The sequence below is a fragment of the Erinaceus europaeus genome, chromosome 18 (genome assembly GCF_950295315.1).
Source record: "Erinaceus europaeus chromosome 18, mEriEur2.1, whole genome shotgun sequence".
Lineage (NCBI taxonomy): Eukaryota > Metazoa > Chordata > Mammalia > Eulipotyphla > Erinaceidae > Erinaceus > Erinaceus europaeus.
The window spans coordinates 19,568,342-19,593,188 of NC_080179.1; the positions used below are offsets into that span (position 1 = coordinate 19,568,342).

At 39.3% G+C, this 24,847-nt stretch overlaps 1 protein-coding gene across 2 annotated transcripts in view; it reads left to right on the plus strand.

The window, feature by feature from the left end:
• SLC25A12 (solute carrier family 25 member 12) overlaps positions 1 to 24,847 on the plus strand; it is a 107,479-nt gene that overhangs the window by 59,647 nt on the left and 22,985 nt on the right. For both annotated transcript variants that reach the window (XM_007537799.2, XM_060177712.1), the window contains exons 6-11: positions 2,578 to 2,724; positions 6,729 to 6,867; positions 7,530 to 7,623; positions 9,190 to 9,274; positions 19,566 to 19,647; positions 21,428 to 21,586. In XM_007537799.2, coding sequence (XP_007537861.1) covers positions 2,578 to 2,724; positions 6,729 to 6,867; positions 7,530 to 7,623; positions 9,190 to 9,274; positions 19,566 to 19,647; positions 21,428 to 21,586 — 706 coding nt within the window. The remainder of the gene's footprint in view (positions 1 to 2,577; positions 2,725 to 6,728; positions 6,868 to 7,529; positions 7,624 to 9,189; positions 9,275 to 19,565; positions 19,648 to 21,427; positions 21,587 to 24,847) is intronic.

Here is a 24,847-nt window from a genome sequence, read left to right on the forward strand (position 1 = left end):
GAGAGAGAAAGACAGAGAGACACCTGCAGCATTGCCTCATCACTCGCAAAGCTTTTCCCTGTAGGTGGGAATATTACAATCCTGTGCATTGTAATATGTGCTTTCAACTAGGTATGCCACCACCTGGCCTCTCAGTTCCTCTCTATCCTATCAAATAAAGAAGAAAAAAGGAAGGGGAAGAAAGAGGGAGGGAGAGGGAGGGAGAGTGGAGAGTGAGAGAGAGAGAGAGAAGAGAGAGAAGATGGTCGCTGGGGGGAGTTGGGCGGTAGTGCAGCAGGTTAAGTGCAGGTGGCGCAAAGCTCAAGGACCAGTGTAAGGATCTGGGTTCGAGCTCCCGGCTCCCCACCTACAGGGGAGTCGATTCACAGGTGGTGAAGCAGGTCTGCAGGTATCTTTCTCTCCCCCTCTGTCTTCCCCTTTTCTCTCCGTTTCTCTCTGTCTTATCCAACAACGATAACTTCAATAATAACAACAATAATAACTACAACAATAAAACAAGGGCAACAAAAGCGAATAAATAAATATTTTTTAAAAAGATGGTCGCTGGGAGCAGTGGATTCATTGTGGAAGTGCTGAGCCCCATCAATAACCTTGGTAGTAATAATAAAAAAATGTTATACAAAATCCCCCTGCTATTCTAATTTTATTTATTATTATTTTTTAATGTGGAACTGGGGGATTGGGGCTTGGTAGTGGCTGGGGAATGAACTCAGGGTCTTCTGCATGGATGATACTACTGATGGACTCCCAGGTTCAAATTTTCTATTTTTTTGTTTATTTGTTTTGTTTGTGTTTTCACAACTGAGGGAGAGATAGCATAACACTGTTCTTCCACCTGTGGAGCTCCCAGGACCCTTGCTTCACAGTGTAAGGTACATGCCCTACAGGGAGAGCAGTTTCCTGCCCCTATAACTCTTATTGTAAAAACTGAAATTAAACACTGGAAACTTAACTTTCTTTTCAGGGATGAGAACTTCTCAAATAAAATCTGAAAGTCCCCCCACCATCCTCATCTTTCTATATTACCATATTCTGATTCATTCTTCTTTCTGAGAAGTAATATATAATACTTTTTCCCCCCTGGAAAACGTGTGCTTTAAAAATAAATGTTTTTTTAAATATATATATATATTTCTTTTAAAAATATTTATTTATTCCCTTTTGTTGCCCTTGTTGTTTCATTGTTGTAGTTATTGTTGTTATTGATGTCATCGTTGTTGGATAGGACAGAGAGAAATGGAGAGAGGAGGGGAGGACAGAAAGGGGGAGAGAAAGAAAGGCACCTGCAGACCTGCTTCACCGCTTGTGAAGCGACTCCCCTGCAGGTGGGGAGCTGGGGGCTCCAACTGGGATTCTTATACAGGTCCTTACACTTTGCGCCACATGTGCTTAACCTGCTGCACTACCACCCGACTCCCCTATATATATTTCTTTATTGGGGGATTAATGGTTTACAGTTAGCACTAATATACAATAGTTTGTACACGCATAACATTTCCACATAATAATTCAATCCCCACTAGGTCCTCCTCTGCCATCATGTTCCAGCACCTGAACCCTGCCCAACACCCGAGGCTTTTACTTTGGTGCAATACACCAACTCCAGTCCAAAGTTCTGCTTAGTGTTTTCCCTTCTTCTTCTTCTTCTTCTTCTTCTTTTTTTTTTACCAGAGCATTGCTCAGCTCTGGCTTAGGGTGGTGTGGAGGGCTGAACCTGAGACTTTGAAGCTTCAGGCAAGAGAGTCTCTTTGCTTAACCATTATGCTATCTACCCCACCCTAGTGTTTTCCCTTCTGATCTTGTTTTTCAACTTCTGCCTATGAGTGAAATCATCCCTTATTCATCCTCTTGTTTCTGACTTATCTCATTTAACATGATAGCTTCAAGCTTCATGTAAGTTGGGGTAAAGAAGGTGAAGTCACCATTTAAAATAGCTGAATAGTATTCTATTGTGTATATAGACCGCAGCTTACTGAACCACTCATCTGTTGTTGAACACCTAGGTTGCTTCCAGGTTTTGGCTATTACAAACTGTGCTGCTGTGAACCTAGGTAGACACAAATCTTTTTGGATGGGTGTGTTGGGTTCCTTAGGATATATTCCCAGGAGAGGAATTGCAGGATCATAGGGTAGCCTTCTGAGGGTTCTCCAGACTGCTCTCCACAGGGGTTGGACCAACTTACAGTCCCACCAGGAGGGTTCAAAAAGGAATGCTTTGTTGTAAATTCAGAGTGATGAATTATATACATTTTATTTATTGGATAGGAATAGTCAGAAATTGAGAGGGAAGGAGGAGATAGAAAGGAAGAGAGACAGACGCCTACAGCCCTGCTTTAAAACTCGCAAAGCTTCCCCCAGCAGGTGGGGATGGAGGGCTTGAACTTGGGTCCTTATGCATTATAACATGTGTGCTCAACTATGTGTGCCACCACCTGCCCCCCTGCATTGTTTATTTTTGTACTAAGTATACTTAGAGCAAGGATAGCTGCCCTTTTTTTTTCCCTCTTCTATTATGTGTGCTTGGGATGTGCTTTAACCAGACTAATGTACTATCTCTCTCTCTAATTTTTCCTCTAGGAACTACAGTTGGAACATGCAAGACAAGCCTTTGCACTGAAAGACAGAAGCAAGACTGGCATGATTTCTGGTCTGGATTTCAGTGACATAATGGTTACCATTCGATCTCACATGCTTACTCCTTTTGTAGAGGAAAACTTAGTCTCAGTAAGTGAGATCCTAGTAATTCATCCTTATTTTCTTCAAATATTTTGAACCACTGGGTCCTGGATATCATGCATGGGCCCATCTTTTCTTTCTTTTTTTAAAATTTTTTATTTATAAAAAAGAAACATCAATAAAACCATAGGATAAGAGGGGTACAGCTTCGCACAATTCCCACCAGAACTCTATATCCCATCCCCTCCCCTGATAGCTTTCCTATTCTTTAACCCTCTGGGAGTATGGACCCAAGGTCATTGTGGGATGCATAAGGTTGAAGGTCTGGCTTCTGTAATTGCTTCCCCACTGAACATGGGCGTTGACAGGTGGATCCATACTCCCAGCCTGTCTCTCTGTTTCCCTAGTGGGGCAGGGCTCTAGAGAAGTGGAGCTCCAGGACACATTGGTGGGGTTGTCTATCCAGGGAAATCTGGTCGGCATCATGCTAGCATCTGGAACCTGGTGGTTGAAAAGAGAGTTAACATACAAAGCCAAACAAATTGTTTACCAATCAAGGACCTAAGGGCGGAATAGTGGAGATGAAGACTTGGGAGGGGGTCTTCCATTTTTTAAAAAAATTTATTTCTTTATTGGGGAGTTAATGTTTTACATTCAATAGTAAGTACAATAGTTTGTACATGCATAACATTCCCCAGGTTCCCATTTAACAATACAACCCCCACTATGTCATTTATCATCCTTCATGGACCTGTATTCTCCCCACCCACCCACCCTAGAGTCTTTTACTTTGGTGTGGTACGCCAATTCCATTTCAGGTTCTACTTGTGTTTTCTTTTCTGATCTTGTTTTTCAACTTCTGCCTGAGAGTGAGATCATCCCATATTCATCCTTCTGTTTCTGACTTATTTCACTCGACATGATTTTTTCAAGGTCCATCCAAGATCGGCTGAAAACGGTGAAGTCACCATTTTTTACAGCTGAGTAGTATTCCATTGTGTATATAGACCACAACTTGCTCAGCCACTCATCTGTTGTTGGACACCTGGGTTGCTTCCAGGTTTTGGCTATTACAAATTGTGCTGCCAAGAACAGATCTTTTTGGATGGATGTGTTGAGTTCCTTAGGATCTATCCCCAGGAGAGGAATTGTAGGGTCATAGGGTTGGTCCATTTCTAGCCTTCTGAGAATTCTCCAGACTGCTCTCCACAGAGGTTGGACCAATTGACATTCCCACCAGCAGTGTAGGAGGGTTCCTTTGACCCCACACCCTCTCCAGCATTTGCTGCTGTTACCTTTTCTGATGTATGACATTTTCACAGGAGTGAAGTGATATCTCATTGTTGTCTTGATTTGCATTTCTCTGACAATCAGAGACTTGGAGCATTTTTTCATGTGTTTCTCGGCCTTTTGGATCTCTTCTGTGGTGAATATTCTGTCCATGTCCTCCCCCCATTTTTGGATGGGGTTATTTGTTGTCTTGTTGTGGGGGGTCCTCCCATTTTGTTAGTAGGCATATTTTCGTTATATTCCAAAGGGCCTGTGGCTATATTAGATTTTTTTTTTTCTTTTTCTTTTTTCCCCTGAGCCTGAATTCTGATATGCCAGTGGATCCAAGTTAATGTCTGGGGAGATGATGTCATGGTTGGAAAAAGGACCAGAACGCTGGATCAGGGAAGAGATTAGCTCCCTAATATGGGAAAGTGGTATAAACATTGTTGACTGCAAACCCCATTGATTTTGATGTGTAGATCTGAGCTCACATTCTGTGGTCATGAGTAGGAACATTCTATGCTGCCCCAGTATCGACCCATCTTCCTCAGGTGTGGCATAGAGTATGTTTTCCATCCTCCCTTCGGAGAATGGAACATTTTCTACCATTTTTTATCCAGGTTAAGGGCAAGGTCCTATGGGGGCCCACAAAAGGGTCTATTTTGTTGTTCCTGACAGAAATATCCAGAAACAATAGAGAGAGGGATTTATTCCAGGTCTAGGCCCATCATGTCTGTTTGGGAATCTCAGGACTCCCCGACTAAGGCCCCAGCTGATGGGCCCATCTTTTCTAACTCTATGCTTTGTAGGTTCAAGATAAACAGGCATGTATAAGGGAGGTTGGGATGATAATAAAATCTTCCTTCCTCATAACTTTTTGCAGAGGCCCCCATCTTGCTCATCTGTATTCTCAAATTATTTATTTCCATGTGCAGAGTTCAAGTAAAAGAACCAAGGGAGTTTGTAGAGGAGGGTGTGCAATCACTTCTTCCAGTCTTCCTAGACTACTGCTGTCAGGGTGGCCTCTTTGCACTCCATCAGGATCCCAAAGCCTTGCTGTCAGGATCACTCCTTCCTTTGTTGCCCGCAGAGTGCTCTTTGCTAGAGGGACTGCCCACTGGCCTCTACACTGTTTTAATAACCACTGCTGTGTCAGAAGGTATGGAGGAAATATGTGGGCATCCCTCTCTGTTGTTAACCCTTTCACCTGTGCATTCAGTCTGCATGGACCAGGCACAATTTTGTTGTTGTTGTGTCAAACTGCTAACCTTTATAAAGTAATCATCTAGCCCAACAGCAAACTGATGCCACCCACTTCCTCACAGAGTGGTGAAGCTTTCCTCACCAGTTTTCTTGTTTATGTGTCATACTTCTGTGTATGTTTGTGATTGCTGCTTGTTTTAAATGGAGGGAAGCCAATGAGTGCCTTTGTTGTTTCAGCTGAAGATCATTATCCCTGATTTAGACCTGGGGTAGAAAGATCAACTTCTGTTCTTTTTCTTCACTGAAATGAACATGGAGTATGTCACTTTCTCCTACACATTTCACCTCCATGACACCCACCTCCATTTCCCTACCTCATACTTCTGCCAAAAATTTGAAAGGAGGGAGGAGAGAAAGGGAGAGAAGGGGGAGGAGGGAACAAGAAAAGAAAAATCTCAGAGGGAAGAATCCACTCAGGGTGAGGGAACCTATTTAATCTTTTAAAAATAGGCTAGACAGAGCTAGCATAGCCTCCATTTCCCAAAGGCCATTTCAATCCTCAAAGGAATGTATTAAATAATTCGAGCCCTGCTTTGGGGTCGCTGTTATCCAAATTCAAAGTAACGCAAATATTGCCTGTATTTGAGGGTCTGTGGGGTGGGTTCCTTTGCCCATCATCCTACATGGCACTTAACAGACCTTTATGATAAAGGTTGTCTCACCCGTATTTCCAGAAACATTCCTTTGATTTTTTTTTTTAATAGAAAATGTTTTTAATCATAGGAGTTCCTCTGACTTCTGGCTTGCAAATTGGACTTTTGCAAACTATGAGAAATACTCTACCACCCCGCCACTCAAAAAAAATACTTTTTTTGAGTTTTTATCTAAGTGGTGAGTAGAAAGAAAAATTCCTTTTTTCACCCTACTGAGGTAATGAAGGCCACATTGCCCCATCTCTCCTCTGTCATGAGAGAACACCCTTTGTGTTGTTCCATTAAAAATATAATACATGGTGAATAAACCCTAGATTTTCTTTATATTTGTGTGAGTTTTTGGTAGTTGTAGTTTTCATGATTTAGATTCAGAGCCCAGCAAAGACTTTGTTGAATGTCTGACTGATAAGAATTACCTCACTGACCAGGAAAATGGATAGCGTGAAAAGTTATGTGTGCGTATGTTCAAAAAAGCAAGTTTTAAATACTGTCCTTATAGTGTACATTGATGCTTAGTTTATCCCAAACTAGCAGGAATTCCATAGTTGAGGGTCTTAAAAATCCTGTTTAAATAACCATTGTTTTTGATCTTTGATAATTACATTTGTTGTTTCTGACCTATAGGTAAATGAACCGTGAAGTCCAACTTCCAGATGTTGCTTTCTTCCTTAAGACCTAGGTTACATAGACTTCCCCGAGGGCATGAAATGGTCAGAGTAGTTTAGTAAGATACTTTGTGTGTTCATGGTCTCACTGTTTATCATTTTCGTACTGAAGACTCCTTTGAATCTTCTTTGCAAAAGGCAAAAGTATCCAGAAATGTGGTTTTTGTTTGTCTTATCCTCTTGCTTTGTCATTTCCTAGGCAGCTGGAGGAAGTATATCCCACCAGGTTAGCTTCTCATACTTCAATGCATTTAACTCCTTACTGAACAACATGGAACTTGTCCGGAAGATATATAGCACGCTAGCTGGCACAAGGAAAGATGTTGAAGTTACAAAGGGTAAGTTGTGGAAGATCTATAATGATTTGAATCTGATTTGTTTTACTTATCTTCACTTAGGGCATAAGGTTGAACTAAGTTTACCGTTCTAAAGCCAGATTTAGATTTGTCACCATGTCTACATCTGTGCTTTGCTTGAGCCAAAGTGGACTTCTCCAGTCTACATGGATATAATGGAATGCTGAGGTTAGGGATGGGAAAGTAGCTTTGACAGTTTTGAAAAGAACCTTTCCCCAGTCTGTCAAACAGGTCAGTGGCACTGTGGCAATAGCTTGTTTGTAGTAGGCAGGAGTTGCCACAGAAAGATGGGCAAGCCTGCTCCTCCTTTTGCTGAGTTGTAGAATGTTTTAGATGACTGGAGAATGGCCAATTCTTTTATCTTGTAGCTTTGGGGATCAAAGTGAATAAACAGGATAAGAGAGCATGCTGAAGAGATTGCTTTAACTTTGAAGTTAATTTATCTTTATGTATTTGTTCTTTTGTCATCTTAACATTTTATCTGTTTCCTGTCTTCAGGAATATATAGTTATTCTTTACGTATTTAGATTTAATTTTAGATTTTTTAAAATAATACTAAAATACCTTTAACTTTCAGCTCAAAGATAGGTCTAAGATAGAATAAGAAGCTTTCATGATTTTTAAATGTTTGCTTTTTCTTGCAGAGGAATTTGCTCAGAATGCTATTCGCTATGGACAAGTCACCCCACTAGAAATTGATATCTTATACCAGCTTGCAGACTTATATAATGCTACAGGGTAATAGTCCAATCATTTGCATCTATATGTCTATATAATTTTTTAGCATGTGAAACAATGATGTGCTTTCTGTTTATTTTAACAATAGCATAGTCACTATGTAAATGCTGAGGAGAAATAGGTGTTTATGAGAAGTAGGGAAGGAGGAAGAGACAAAGGAAGACAATGGGTGGAGGGGAAGAAGCACAAAGGAAGAGGGAAGGGAAAGAAAAAGAAGGAAGAATTGGAGCAAGATAGGTTAAAAAAAAAAGGAAGGGGTGGGAAGGTAAAAGGAAAGGCAAAAGTGAGGGCTGTGAGAAGGACATGAAGAACAGTAAAAAATGAGAAAAGGGAAGTAAAGTCAGAAGGAGTGAAAGAGGGATAAAATGAGTTTAATACGGATTCTCTGAACGTAGTGTGGATTTCAGAAGACTTGTGGCAATAAAGGAATAAAATATACTGAGGTACATGTTCAGGAATCTTTATAATCTTCCATGCATTGTAAATGGTCATTTTATAATTAGTACATACCATCTGGAACTGAAGAGTTTTATTTCCTTGAGTTGTTTCTATAATATTGTCATCGTAGTTACCATCACAGATAAGCCCAGATGTTTACTGCTTCTATCTTATAAATAACCACTCCCCCCAAACACATAGATAGATATTTAATTTACAAAGTCTTATTCAGAATCCAAAGAAAAGTCACTATCTGTGGTAGATCAGATGAGCCTAGGGCAAAAAGGAATTGTGTTCTAAAAAATGATCAGAGTTTTTTTAGTTGCAGCTAGAAGTTCTTTAAGTGGATGATGATCTATCAGATAAGGATTTTTGACCTTCTAACTGCAAACTGATAGAATCTGACATCATAACATCATGAGAGATTATTGCCTTCATGCTTCCCGGTGAATTGATAAGCAGATGTTGCTACTATTTGTACTAGCCAGTCTTTGGTGATTGGCATGAAATTTGAAAGCAGTATTTAACAGATTTGTATGTTACTTGATTTAAGATACTTTGTACCTACACATTAAGGAGATATATTTAGCATGTATGAACTGTTCACATCTATACTTTGCTTCTGGCAGGAATGGTTTTTTCCCTTTTAATATCTGTCACCGGAGTCTTACTAAATTCATGTGCTTAATTATTTCTCTGAAATCTTAAAAATTTTTTTAATCTTTATTTATTGGATAGAGACAGCCAGAAATCAAGAGGGAAGGGCATGATAGAGAGGGAGAGAGACAGAGAGACATCTGCAGCACTGCTTCACTATTTGCAAAGCTTCCCCCCTGCAGGTGGGGACCGGGGACTCGAACCCGGATCCTTGCACATTGTAATAATACGTGTGCTTAACCAGGTGCGCTACCACCCAGCCCCTTTTTCTCTGAAACCTTTCATTTTTGTGTTGTTGTTGTGGCAAGTAGAGTCTTAAATTGTTTTTTCTTACTAGAATGATCTGTGTGAATAGGAAATACTTTTAAACAATACTTCCTCCCCCTTTTTTTCTTCTAAAGAATGATTATCTTTGTTTGAGGAATTTGTTGCCCCTAACAATTCCTTCTTTCCTTTATTTTTTGCCTGAAGGCGCTTGACTTTGGCAGATATTGAGAGAATAGCTCCGTTGGCTGAAGGGGCCTTGCCTTACAACCTGGCAGAACTTCAGAGACAGGTAGGAAGAATCTAATAAATAGAATAACTCTTAAAAATGCTGAAACAGTATGTACATGATTGCCTAGAGCATGTGAATTTTATGAAAAAAATTAAACTGCTTTCCAGAAAAAAGCATTACTTAGCTTTTATAAAGCTAAGTAATGCTTTTTATAAAGCTTTTTATAAAACTACCATTATCCACCCTCATGGAGCCTTTTTGGAGTAAGTAAAATTAACCTTGTGTTATTTTTCTGTTAGCTTATTAAGATAAGGAAGATAAGAGTATACCAATTTATATCAGTGGACTTGACTTCCTCTCTCCTAGAATTAGCAGTCTTTTCACTTTAGGGGGAATAAAGATGTTTTGATGTTTGAAGAATTTTATTTCAGAGGGAAGTATTTTACAGTGTTACATGTTCCCTGGGGGTATCCTTAGTATTTTAATTGAGCAATGTTTCATTTGACTTACTGAAAAGATTGCAATGACTTATTCTTATTCAGGTGTATATATATTTTTAAATTTACTTTTGGATGGAGAGAAATGGAGAGGAGAGGTAGAGATAGAGAAGTTGAGAGACACCTGTAGCACTGCTTCACTTCTACTGAAGCTCCCCCCTGCAGATGGGGACTGGGGGCTTGAACCTTTGTCCCTGTGCACTGTAACATGTGTGTTCAACCAGGTGTGCCATTTCCCAGCCTCAAGAGTGCAGTGACTTAAAATTTCCAACTCTCTTTCTTTTTATTTTTGTCCAGATTTTCTGGTGCTCTTAACTTTCTGCTTCACATTTCTCTCTTGTCTCTAGTAGTTTTCCTAGCAACTGTACCTCAAAGTTCTTTTTGTTGTCTTTTGTCTCCTAAGTCTACAGTCTCTCTCATATTTCTTAAATCCTTGTGAAAGTGATGCATTTATGTTATTTGTGCAGATTCTCTTTTAGATTGTTTGTTTGTTTGTTTTAATGAGAGAGAAAGAGAGAGACCAGAGCTCAGCTTTGTGGTGGTGCTAGGGACTGATCCTGGGACCTTAGAGCCTCAGGCACAAAAATCTTGCATAATCACTGTTATCTCCTCAGCCCTTAAGGTAGATTCTTTAAAATGAACAGCATTAGTGGTAAAATAGATATTTTTGTGCTGGTGTTGATAGCCTGAGAGATTCAGCCAGAGACTTAAGAAATGGGCTGTGATGAAAAGCACCACTTCCTTCTTTCACTGGTAGTCTGATTGGCATCCAGATTGGTGGTGGAGTTCCTTTCCTATCTTATACCTGGCCAGAAGGATAGCACACGATCTGGAATCTCCAGAGAACAGGTAGAAATAGTAGGTAATGTATTGTCCCCAAAGAAAGAACCTCAAAGATTGTGTTGTATGTTTTTCTTCTCATATGCTAGATAGATTGGATAGTATTATTGCTGAGAGTTCTAGAGAAATAAAACTGAAGGGGCTAGGTGGTGGCATAACTGGTTGAGTGCACCATGTTACAATGTGCAAAGACCCAAGTTCGAGCCCCCAGTCCCCACTTGCAGGGGGAAAGCTTTGTGAGTGGTAAAGCAGTGTTGCAGATCTCTCTCTGTCTCTCCATCTCTATCTCCTCTTCCTCTTGCTTTCTGGCTGTATCTATCCAATAAATAAATAAAGATAAGAAAAAATTCAAGCCAAACAATTGTTTGATAACCAGGGACCTAAAGATAAGAATATAGCAGATGAGATTTGGGGGTCTCCATTTTTTGAAAACAAAAAACAAAAATAAAACAAACAAAAAAAAAACCCAAACTAGGAAGTCTATTTTAGCTATATCCTGAAGGGCCGTGACTTTATCAGTTTTTTACCTGAGCCTGACAGCTAACATGCAGGCGGGCTCAAGGTATTGTTTGGGGAGATGGAGTCATAGTTGGAAATAGGAAGAGTAGCTCCTAAATATGGGAAGAGTATATAAATATTATTAACTTTAAACCCCATCGATTTCACCTGGGGACCATATTCAGCACGGGAGCCTGTGTAACCTCTGCATCTCTGTAGCTGTGAACTTGCATTCTGTGGCTATGGCTAGAAACATTCTAAGCTGCACTAATTTTCGCACCCGTCTTTCTCAAGCGGCAGTGTATGCTGACCCCACCTCTCTTCAGATATTGGGGCAATTTCTACCATTGTTGTTCCACATTGAGGGCAAGGTCATGTAGGGACCTACAGAGGGGTCCTTTATGTTGCTCCTGACGGAGGTGACCAGTGACCATGGAGAGAGGGATCTCTTGGAGGTCTAGGCCTATCATGTCTGTCAACCCAGGACTCCCTGACTAGGGCCCCAGGTGATGGGGTGGCCTGGTAGTGACTAAAGAGTCGTCATTCTAAATTATGCCAGTCTCTTGCCCATATTCAGCTTTTGTAGTCTTTACTTTGTCTGACAAGGATAGCCTTGGAGTGATTCAAGGAAGTGAAATAGGTTGTTGGTGAGGAGGGTATCTAGGTCTAAGTAGAAACTATTTGATTAGGTACTTTATGGTGTCTTTTTTTTAGGTCTTTCTACTTGCTTGTTGCATTTATTGACTCACTGCAAACCACTGTGTGCTTTTACTTTAAGGTGTATATTTTCCCCTAACTTATGGATACATGTGTACATAAGCCCTATCTCATGGGCCCTGGTCTATAACTAGATTTTGAGGCTTTGTTAGGAAGTGCACCACCCAAAATGGAATTAAGAAGTCCTATGAGTTAGGAAAGGTCTCACCAGAGTAATGAAACTGGAGGGTTGACATTCCATGCCTGATGTCTCTGGACACAGTCTGGAGTGAAACATGCCAGGTGCTTAATAGAAATAGAAATTTTAGAGTTTCATACAGATTTATCAAGAGGGATTCAAATCAATATACTGTGATATATACATTGGGAAATTCAACTTTACTATTCTTGAGATCTGGTACGCATTTCTGTGGGCCCAGTTTTCTCTTCAGTAAACTAGAGTCCTTCAGTATTTCCAAAAACTCGTCATGCTCCTGAATGCTGTAAAAGTTGAAACAGGCGTGGGGCGGCAGCGCACCGGGTTAAGCACATATAGTGCGAAGCGCCAGGAACTGCGGAAGGATCTTGTTTCAAGCCACTGGTTCCCCACCTACAAGGGGGTCGCTTCACAAGCGGTGAAGCCCGTCTGCGGGTGTCTGTTTTTCTTTCCTTCTCTGTCTTCCCCTTCTCTCTCAATTTCAATTTCTCTATCCTATCAAACAATAACAGCAGCAACAACAGCAGTAACAACAGCAACAACAGAAGAAAAAAAGGAAAAAAAAAAAAAAAGGATTCCAGGAGCAGTGGATTCATAGTGCAGGCACTGAGCCCCCCCCCCCCCCCCAGTGATAACCCTCCCTGGAGACCAAAAAAAAAAAAGTGGTATGAAACAGGCAATTTTTATTTGCTTTAAAAAATTCAAATATGTTCTCTCTTTTCCTGACAGCACTAAAAACTTTTTTTTGACTTGAGTATTTTTTTTTTAATTGGGGGGATTAGTAGTTTACAGTCAACAATAAAATATAGAAACAAAAAAATAAAATGCAGTAGTTTGTACATGTATAACATTTCTCAGTTTTACTAAAAAAAACTTTTTAATGAAATTCAGGCAAGGATGCAGGCAGGCTTATATAAAATTATTCCAAAATTCTTATAGCAAGCAATATAATAGATGACATTTTCAGTCTGGAAAGAGCTCTTTTATTATTATTTTTAGTTAACTTATTTTAGATTCATGAAGCATTCTAAAGCAGTCATACAGGCTACAGCTTTAGCAGCTATGTTTTTTAAATTCTTTGGACCACAGAATTACAATAGTGATTACCATAACTGTTTCTATATCATTTGCAGAGGGCATCTTTGATATTGTTATGATTTTCCAGAATTATAAAACTGTAAATATGTAAATTTTTATACAATGCTCTTTTACCAGAATCTACTTTAAACTTAAATATAAAATAGAATGATATTTGCACGTGGCGCGAAGCGCAAGGACCAGCATTAGAATCTGGATTCCAGCCCCGGGCTCCCCACCTGCAGGGGCGTTGCTTCACAGGCGGTGAAGCAGGTCTGCAGGTATCTTTCTTTCCGCCTCTCTGTCTTCCCCTACACTTTCCATTTCTCTGTCCTATATAACAACGACGACATCAACAACAACAATAATAACTACAACAATAAAAAGGGCAACAAAAGGGAAAATAAATAAATAAAAATATTTTAAAAATGGAATGACATTTTTTGTTATTTTAACCTATTCAAGTTGTTATGGAAATACATGTGCATGATAGAAAAATATGTGAATTTAGAAGTTATTAGAGAATAGATGTTAAAAACTTGAACACTAATTATATAGCATTCACCCTGTCTGTTTCTTCCTTATTAATTTTTTTTGATTATCTTTTTTTATTTGTTGGATAGAAACAGTCAGAAATCAAGAAGGGGAGATAGAGAAGAGAGACAGAGAGACACCTGCAGCACTGCTTCACCACTCGAAAAGCTTTCCCACTGCAGGTGGGCATCAGGGTCTTGAACCTGCATCCTGGTGCATTGTAATATGTGCGCTCAACCAGGTGTGCCACCACCCAGCCCCTCTATTTCCCCCTTTAAATTTTCTTTTATTTATCATTTTATTGGGGGCTGAATAGTTTACAGTACTGCTGTTGGCACATGGATACAATTTCTCAACTCCCTATGCTAGGTGTCTGCAAAACACAAAACACCATCACCCCCAACATAGGTCCATTGCCACCACCAAGCACCGCACCCCAACACTCTCCACCTTATCCCTGTCTTCCCGTCGCCCCCTCCCTCCCCCAGAGTCCTTTGTTTTGGTGCAGTATACTGCACGCAGTCCAAGTTTCACTTTGTGTTTTCCCTTTTGTTCCTATTTCTTATGTTCTACCTGTGAGCTCATCCGCTATTTGTCCTTCTCATTTTGACTATCTCACTAGATATGATTCCCTCAACTTCCATCCAAGATGATGTTATTTTGTGAGAAATACATGAACTAATACACTCAATAACCTTGGAACCTATTAAACATGCATTAAAATGGCAGTTGCTATTTTGTGACCATTACCATTGTTGATTATATTTTAGCTGATAGAAAACCTAGCTTCTTCCCCCCCTCTTCTTATGTTCATAATGAAAGGTTTTAGGTTTTCCTTTCTTTACCTCCCGCCATTAATAGTGAGGCATTTGGAAGGGGCAGTTCTCTTTATTGGTTTGGCGATTTATGCTGTGTGAGGCAGCTTGGCTTGGGCATGTTGTTGACTCGTTACCTGACCATGTCAAATTCCCCTTTATAGGAGGAGATACATTCAACAACAAAGCCGGGAGAACTTCTCTCCAAATGAAATCGCAACTCATTTCCTATCATATGCATATGCTTAGGGAGCTCGATGAAAAATCATTTAAGATTCTAAATTCTTGTTTTGCTTTGAAAAACACTTAATTAATCTTGTTAAGTATCACCTTCATGTCATAATCATAACCTTAAGGGAAAGAGTGCCTTTTCCTTTGGCCAATTTACTCCCGGTAGGCGATCTTCATAGTACTGAATATTTTCTTTCAGTGTAAATGCTAAAAATTCTGTACATAGTCATTAATAGGGATGACAGCTTCAATAGCGTTCTGCTTATGAATATTCATGAAGTGAAATCCATAGCATTAATTACATTAATTTACATACCTGAATACAAGTGAACCATGAGTTATAGTGATAGCTAAAGCTAAAAAAAAAAAAACCTGTATTAACCATCTACTGTATGTTTTTTCCATAAATGCTATTTAATAAGGGTGGAGGTGAGTGACATTTCTTTCAGAAAGCATATAAGTATTTATAGTCAGATGTTTTTAGCTAAGAATTAAAGCACAGTATAATCCTTTACTTTCCATAGGATTTTGTGGGATTTAGTCACATTCTCTAAAGGAAGTGAGTATAAAGAAAAATCCATGGGGTGTTCTTATATGAATAAGAGAATTAGTGGTTGCTTCATTCTTATTTGGGATCACAGTTCTTTTATTCTAGGATATATGACTGAAAAGAATAATCTTTGGTAGTGAGGTTTATTTTCAACCAGTTTTTTTGTTAAGAACATCCTGTTTCTGAAAAAAAAAAGGTTTTTTTTCATCTTTTAAGAAATTTTATTGGTGACTTAATATTGATTTGCAAAACTGCATGTCAACAGGAGTATAATTCCATACTGTTCCCACCACCAGAGTTCTGAATCCTTAAACCCACCACGGTTCTCCTAAGTTTGCAGACATGGATTAACTATCATCTCTACAGCTATCTGTCTACATTTGCATATAATTGCCCTTTTTTTCATTTTTCTTTTCTTTTTTTGACTCCAGGGTTATTGCTGGGGCTTGGTGCCTGCACCACGAATCCACTACTCCTGGAAGCTATTTTTTTCCCTTTTGTTGCCCTTGTTGTTTTATCGTTGTTGTGGTTATTATTATTGTCATTATTGATGTCATTGTTGTTGGATAGGACAGAGAGAAATAGAGAGAGGAGGGGAAGACAGAGAGGAGGAGAGAAAGATAGACACCTGCAGACCTAGGGTTGTGAAGCGACCACCCCCTCTGCAGGTGGGGAGCCAGGGGCTTGAACCGGGATCCTTATGCTGGTCCTTGTTCTTTGCGCCATGTGCACTTAACCTGCTGTGGTACTGCCCGACCCCTTATTGCCCCCCTTTTCTTCAAGGTCCCCTTATTGCCCCCCTTTTCTTCAAGGTCCCATTCTCTCTTCCCCTCCAAGCCACACATAACCCTATTACTACATCCAAATGTCCATCTTTTTTCCCTCCTTTCTCTCTCTGGGACCTGATGGAGCTGGAGTTCAGAGCCCTCTTACCTTTTTCCTCCTATCATTTATCTCCCACTGAAAGCATGGATCAAAATTCTTTTTGGGGTGCAGAAGGTAGGAGGTCTGGCTTCTGTAATTGCTTCTCTGCTGAACATGGGTGTTGGCAGGTTTATCCATACCCCCAGCCTGTTTGGATGGAATCATAGTAGCGTCTGCAACTTGGTATCTGAAAGGCATTAAGTTATGAGGCAGGACAAAATGTTTAATAAATAGGAATCAGAATATAGGAATAGAGCAGGTGAGAGTAGGGATTTTAGGGTGGTAAAAGCTAGCAAGTCTATTTTAGGTATGTTCCTTGGGGCCCATGATTTTATTTGCCTGAGTTTAATAGTTAACATGTGGGGGGCAAAAAATATTGTCTGGAAAGATGTAGTCAGCTTGAAAAAAGGGCTAGAAAGGTGGATTAGGGCAGAGAGTAGCTCCCAAATTTGAAGAAAATATATAAATACAGTTAACTGTTTACCACATCATTCTGTCCCCAGGGTCCGTGTATATTCATATTTAGTGCAGGAGCTTGTATAATCTCCAAGTCCAACAGGGAATTTACCTACAGAATATTGAAAAACATAGATCCCGGAGAACTATAGTTCTCCAAACTTGGTAAAGTGCTTTATCCCTTGAGAAACAGCAAATCTCTGAAGAGTCAGTGCTTATTATTATAAGCAGAGTAAAATGTAGATAACTTTTTTGGTTCAGGGGCACTTTTTCTCTTTTTTTTTTTTTTTGCTACTGTGTGAGGGAATTAAAATTAGGTTTATACTCTAGGTTTTGTTAAACCATATTATCCTTTTTTTTTTTTTTTGGTAAGAGTCCAAATTAAAACATCAACCTCAAATTATTAAAGACTGACTTTTATTATAGCACATAAATGAAATCAAACACAACTATATAGTTACTTAGGGTAACTTTACAGGATTAAGTGTTTTTTTAATTTAAAAAAAATTATCTTTATTTATTTATTGGATAGAGACAGGTAGAAATCGAGAGGGAATGGGAGTGATAGAGAGGGAGAGAGACAGAGACACCTGCAGCCCTGCTTCACCACTTGTAAAGCTTTCCCCCTGCAGGTGGGGACGATGGGATCGAACCTGGGTCCTTGCACATTGTAACACGTGTGCTCAACCAGGTGCGCCGCCACCCGACCCCAGGATTAAGTGGTTTTTTTTTTGTTTGTTTTGTTTTGTTTTGTTTTTCTGTAAGGGGGCATGACTGTATCCTGCTATGTACAGTTTTCTACCTTTTTATGATGATTCCTTCCATGTAGTTTTGTTTTGTTTTTTTGAGCAGAGAACCACTCAAATCTGACTAGCAGTGGAAAGGAGACTTTCTGGGACTGTCCAGATCAAGTTCTGGGCACTAGTGTTGCATTATGTGCCTGGTCCTTCTTTGTATTAAATTCAGTTTGGGATGTAGTGGACCTGCTTTCACTTGATGGAACTGGAAGAAAGTCAGTAGATTAGGCTGGTTCAGATTTGTCACATATGTTATGATATTGGCTGGGGAAATGGCTCAGTTGGTGAATTGCCTGCCTGAGGCGACCAGTTTGTTCCCCATTACCTCACATGCCTGAGTGGTACTCTTACTTTTCTCACTTATATATAACTCTTTCACTTTGTGTGATTTAAATAGTAGAGTAAAGCTTTAAAATGAATGATGCTATTTGGAGTAATGATATTTTCTCAAGAGTTTCACCTAGACTTTTATTTAAACATTACTTTTTACTAGAGTAACTTCTTATTATTAGAACTTATTGGACCACAACATTATGAGAAATAAACTGAGCTGTTAGAAGATATCAATTAAAAGATCACAATTAATTATTAAATCTGTAGGTATAAGATGCTGTCGTTAAAACAGAAATGATGTATATTGTGTAAAATCTGTAAAACAAGAAAGCTGACCAAACCTTTTGATAGATTGTTTCCCAAATTGTTTGTAAATATCTGGTATTTTTACTATATTTTAGCTTGGTTATTTGAACTTCGGAGAGATTGTACAGATGAAAACAAATCAGAGTAGACTAGTATATTTTCCTTTTTTTATTTCTTAAAGATTTATTTTTATGATGGGAAAGGGGAGAGAGAGAGAGATACCAGAGCACTGCTTCATCATATGCACTGCTGGGGATCAAACCAAGGGCCTCATGCAGGCTTAAAAGAATTTCTAATTTGTTGAAGTACCTCCCTGACTGCTTTTATTTCCCTCTTCTTTTAGATTTTATGATAAAGCAAATATTTTTGTATTCTCATTTTAGACTTTTTCTTTTTTGCCTCCAGGGTTATTGCTGGGGCTGGGTGCCTGCACTGCAAATCCACTGCTCCTGGAGGCTTTGTTGCCCTTTTTGTTGACCATTGTTGTTATTATTATTGTTGTTATTGCTGTCGTTGTTGTTGGATAGGACAGAGAGAAATGGAGAGAGGACGGGAAGACAGAGAAGAGGAGAGAAAGAGACACCTGCAGACCTGCTTCACCACTTGTGAAGCGACCCCCCTGTAGGTGGGGAGTGAAAGGCTGGAACTGGGATCCTTACACTGGATCTTGCGCTTTGTGCCATGTACGCTTAATTCGTTATGCTAACGCCCGGTCCCCTAGACATTTTCATTATGAAAATATAAAGCAGAAGAACACAAATTACTTTAGATTCTTTATGTTGTGAGATACCACTGAAATAATATTCAGGGGGCTCCATAGAGTGCATATGTTAGCCAGGACTCAGGTTCAAATCGCCCCCTCCCCTCCGCTCCTCACCTGCAAAAAGGAAGCTTCATGAGAGGTGAGTCAGTGCTGCAAATATTTCTCTCTCCCTCTCTCTCTTCTTCCCCTCTCAATTTCTGTCTCTGTCAAAAAGGACAAAGCAAAGAAAAAGACAATAAAAAAAAAAGAAATAAAGGAAAGGAAGTGACTACCAGTAGTGGTGGATTTGGCTTGCAGGCACTTAGCCTCATGATAACCGTACTGGCGAAAGAAAGAAAGAAAGAAAGAAAGAAAGAAAGAAAGAAAGAAAGAAAGAAAGAAGGAAAGACTGATTCTGATCACAATTGTGTGTTTTCATTTGCTTTGTTATCACAGATTTTATGTAGAGTTATAAATGTAGGTAGGACATTGACCTTGAATCAAAATCATTTTATATATTTCAGAAAGATTAAAAAATTTTTAGTTGGTTAAGATAGAGAAGGGGAATTTTTTTTAATACTTGAAAATTTTATTTATCCCATTCAGTTCTTTAGAATAGTGTATTCTCCAAGAATAGCAGATGAAAAAAGCTTTTTTTTAGACTTGTTAGGAAAAAAAGGGGAGAGAGGGACTCAACTGTCTGTCTGGTTATGGTTCTTAAAGCTAATTGAAGAGCTATCTCTTCTAATATCTTAAAATAATCCATTACTGCTTTTTTCATTTGCTCTATATTTTTCCATTTTTTTTCTTTTTAAAAACATTTTCTTCTTCCCCACAGCAATCTCATGGGCTAGGCAGGCCCGTCTGGCTCCAGATTGCCGAGTCGGCTTACAGATTCACTCTGGGCTCCGTGGCTGGAGGTGAGTGACATGTCTATGTGCTGTTTCAAGCTTGTGTTAATGTAACTTTATCTCAGTAGTGTGGGACAGATCAGGAAAGGTGCAGTTCATTGTTCCCTCAGGTCATGACTGTGGGGCTTTCTGAAATGCTCTTTATTTTACCTGTGATCAGAGGACTTGCCTTAGTGTTGCGACGGCCCCTCTGGCTCCAGTCTGTCTTCAGTACAAAACCTCTGTAATAATGTGAAAGTCTTGGATTCAGCACTGCACTCACCATAATTATACTGTTTAAAGCCAGTAGGAAAAAATGGAGAATAAGACTATGTTTATGGACTTTGGGAAAAGGGCAGGTAGGAAATCAAGATTTAGCTTATAAATCACAGAATCTGACAAAATAAAGCAAACTCGGAAAAGGATTCACTTTTGCTTTCCTCCTTGTTTTTTTTTTTTTTCTTCTCTCCCTTCACTGATTTAAGAATATCTAGATTTATAGTTTGTAGCTGTCCAGAATTTGAGGGATTTTTTTTTTTCCTTCTATACTCCATATAGAAAGTTTGTAGAATCTACAGTTAGTTTGTGGAGAAAACCGTATAAAGGTGATTATTTATTTTTTTCAAAACAAGTCCAAACTGAGGATATGATTATTTTTTTCTTCTGGGCTTTAGAATTTTCCAGGTGTACTTTGGTTTTCAACAGGTGAAACATATAATAAACTCATTCAAATTAGAAGTCTTTCAGTTGCTAAGAAATTATAAAGCCTGGACCTTTTTCTCTTCTTTTTCAAATTTCTTTTGTTGGGGGATTATTGGTTTGCAGTTGACAGTAAAATACAATAGTTTGTATATGCATAACATTCCCCAGTTTTCCACATAACAATACAACCCCTGGACTTTCTTTTTTTTTTATTTAAAAAAATTTTTTTTAAATATTTATTTTATTTATTTATTCCCTTTTGTTGCCCTTGTTGTTTTATTGTTGTAGTTATTATTGTTGTTGTCATTGTTGGATAGGACAGAGAGAAATGGAGAGAGGAGGGGAAGACAGAGAGGAGGAGAGAAAGATAGACACCTGCAGACCTGCTTCACCGCCTGTGAAGCAACTCCCCTGCAGGTGGGGAGCCGGGGTTCGAACCGGGATCCTTATGCCGGTCCTTGTGCTTTGCGCCACCTGCGCTTAACCCGCTGTGCTACAGCCCGACTCCCGACTTTCTTCTTTTAACACATGTTGATATTTGCTTCTACATTGATAGTTAGCCACTGAGATGAATGCAGCCAGGGAGCTGATTAAACTCAGTCTCCAGCATCACATATGCTAGAGCAGTGCTCTGGTCTCTTTCATGAGGCAAGTAAGTAAATCTTTAAAAGTAAAATTCAAGATTAATTTACTGAAATGCGTGGATAAATTGAATGTGAGAAGTATAGTCACCTGTGTATACATGTATAGTCTCTTTCTGGGAAAACCAGTACAATATTTAGGCAGTTAATGAGAGCTAGAAGGAAAACCCTTACATAGAGCAGTTAAGTGTCATTAGAGAGAGTTGAGCGTTGATTACCTAATGTAGGTGAAGACTTGACTTAAGTATCCACTGCTGTTGTTCTCTGTAGCCGCTGTTTTTATGGGTCTCAATAGTTGCTAGTCTGTTATCTTTCTCCAGGGTGTGAGAGAAGGGCAAATAACAATATAAAATATATTTTTTGAGAATACCCGTATTATCTTTTATGCTCCTTGGAGAGGAGATGTGTTCTCCTTAGGTATTTCTTACTTGTCCCCTCTTTGAAACCTAAAAATTCTTCTCTTTTAGCTGTGGGAGCTACTGCAGTGTATCCTATAGACCTGGTGAAGACCCGCATGCAAAACCAGCGTGGCACTGGCTCTGTGGTGGGGGAGCTGATGTACAAGAACAGCTTTGACTGTTTCAAGAAAGTCTTACGCTATGAGGGCTTCTTTGGACTGTACCGAGGTGAGTAAGCAAATCTCAGTGGCTAACGTTAGTGACTTTTATCTCTCCAGCAGCAGATTTTAGCTTACTTACTTTTTTTTTTTTTTACTTAAAATTTTTTTTCTTCCTTTTTCATTCTAATTGTCTTTGAAGACATTGATGTCATAAATCTTATTGCAAGGCATCGATGTTACAGAGTGGGCAGCTTGTTCTAATAAAACCACAAATGGAACACGAGCCTGTTTTGTTTCCTGGGATTCAGTCTTCCAGTTGCCTGCTGGGTTTGTGTGGGTGCCTTACCTTACTTATTGTGAAAGTCAATGTAATATTTATTTTTTTATTATCTTTATATTTTTACTGAATAGAAGCATCCAGAAACCAAGAGGAATAGAGGAAGAGAGAGGGAGAGAGACAGAGAGGCACCTGCAGCCACTGCTTCACCACTTGCAAAGGTTTCTTTCTGCAGATGGGGACTGGGGGCTCGAACCCAGGTCCTTGTGCATTGTAGCATGTGTTCAACCAGGTGCGCCACTACCCAGCCCCATCAATATAATATTATAATTTGTCTGGCCAGACTAGAGTAGCTTCTCCCTTTTTATTTTCTCATACTGCCCATTTCCCTTTTAACTTTTTTTTTTTTTGCTGGTAGATAGTCTACAGATTCTTCATTTCTTCTTCCAACTATTTTTATTTCTTGAACTCCAAATGCTGTATTTGTCCCAGCATGGGTCTGTGGCACTGTGGTCTTACAGATTAAGGCACATGGCTACAGGTGGGATGTAAGAGTGACAGCTAAGGAACACTTAGTTTCTTTCCTTCAAGATCTAGAGAGGAGGAATGCACCCCCTTGTGAAATGAAGTCAGGCTGCCACTTCGATGTAAGCTAACCTTCTATTCACTTTTTCTTCTTTTTAAATATATATATATATATTTATATATTTAAATGTGTTTTTTTAAATATTTATTTATTCCCTTTTGTTGCCCTTGTTTTTTATTGTTGTTGTTGGATAGGTCAGAGAGAAATGGAGAGAGGAGGGGAAGACAGAGAGGGGGAGAGAAAGATAGACACCTGCAAACCTGCTTCACCGCTTGTGAAGCGACTCCTCTGCAGGTGGGGAGCTGGGGGCTTGAACCGGGATCCTTAAGCCGGTCCTTGTGCTTTGCGCCATCTGCACTGAACCCGCTTAAAATATACTTTTTAAATATCATTTACTTATTATTGGATAGAGACAGAAACTGAGAGGGGAGGGGAGGGAGGAAGGGAAAGATACAGCACTGCAGGACTGCTTCACCATTCGTAAAGTTTTCCCCTTGGAGGTGGGTCATCGGGCGTGAACCCAGACTCTTGCACACTATAACATGTGCAGTTAACCAGATATGCCACCACCTGGCCCCTCTATTCACTTTTTCCACTGTAGGAAATATTAAATGTTTTCTGCCTCTTCAAAGAGACCTATTATTCTCCTATTATTATTAGTTTTTCAAGTGAGTCATCTGAAGTTAAAAAGAAAAGAGAAAAAAAAAAAAGAAAAAGAAAGAAAAGAAAATCTTTTGGCTCCAAGTCTCATTCTTGAATATTTCCTCCTCTTAGTTCAGAAGCAGTGTGTGAAACAGATTTTATTTTGTAGGGACTGTTACCACCAACTCTGGGCTGAGCACAGTGCTGTCAGCATTAGAGGCTGCAGCCTAGTTGGCTTTGTAGGAACTTGTCTCTTTGGAGAGGGAATGACTTTCATGTACATGTTTTCACATTAGAATTTAGGGTTTCCTTTTGGGAGGGAGATTAATTTTTTAATCCCTTTGGGCGCCACTTGGAATTCTTTGAAAACACTCTTTACACAAGTCCAGGGCATTTATGTAATTTACTGTACTTGTTTGTTTGCACACACAGTCTCATTAATTCCTATCTCATTCTGAGCTCTCTTGAAGTGTTTGGCTTCCAACTTTTTTCCTAGGAGAGGAAGACTGAGCCTGAATAAAAGCTTATAGGAGAAGGAAAGTACCTCTTCGCAGTTTGCAGATATTCAAGTAAAAATTGTGTATCTGAAGAAAATGGTCGTGAGGGTGTTTGCTATTTTTTTTTCCATTTTTCACATATAGTAAAAAGAAGCCAGTCACTCTGAAATGAGATATGATATGACCCAAATATCCTGTTCCTGAAAACGAATGCGATTAATTGAGCTTAGCTCTTTAAAACTCTAGCCTGCTCTAGATCACAGCAGTGTGATCAGTGACCACAGCACAGGAAGAGGTGTGGATCACTCAGAATGCAGATCTGCATGTGCATGCTTGTTTTAACTTGTATTAAACACTGAACATTTAGATTTTTATTTGGTAGGTTATCTGACAATCCTAAGCTGTCTCCCCCCCCCCCCCATATCTCCAGTCTTTGTAAACAGTCACCTTTCACACTGCTTTGGTGTACTTTTAAAGGAACATTGTCTATTGGTAGGACCCTAGGTAGATACTGCACAGCCTAGCCTTCTCAATGAAGGGATGCTTACAGATTTCATTTGGAAGTTATGCTGAGCCAATTAATTGGATTTAATACAGCGAGTTAGTAGAGGAGGTAGAGGAATTGTTAATTCTGTTCAGGATGTGGCCTGATAAAATCAGTTCTCTAAAAGAGAATCTCTTGTATTAGGAAGAAGATTGTAGGTGTCTTGTTTGTGAATGCTAAGATTATTGAGATTGTCATATATTGCTTAGAACTGGTCCATTATACTGTCAGATGACTGACAAAATTGTTGACAGATTAGCCTAAACCTTTGCAGGCACCCAAAATAAAATGACATAAATCAGTCCTTTCTTAAAATTCCATGAGCCTTATGGAGACAAGTTGTAAAACAAATATACATGCTGACATAGTTGTATGGGAGTTAGATTAAAAGTAATAGGACCTGATAATCATGAAGGTTAGAAAGTTAAGACTGCCATCTGCTGAATTATTCTTTTAAATCAGTCTGCTACCCATTAAAAGTGTGTGTGGATTTGTATTTGTCGTTGATAATTCACTTTGACTGACAGTAGCCTGTATGCGTGATTACTTGCTGGTTCTCAGCTCACAGAAAATCACTCAGCAATATCCTCCAAGTAGGCTTAAGATCAGCAGTGAGCATGCAAACACATACATAACTCCTCTTGGCTGAGTGATTTAAAGGATATAAAATCTTTATTGTTAGCAACTTACTAAGTGTATGCAGAAGAGCATGCTAACAATTTGGATAATCTGTGTGCTTTCAAAAACTGAACTCTATGACTATCTACAGATGTTGAATTGTT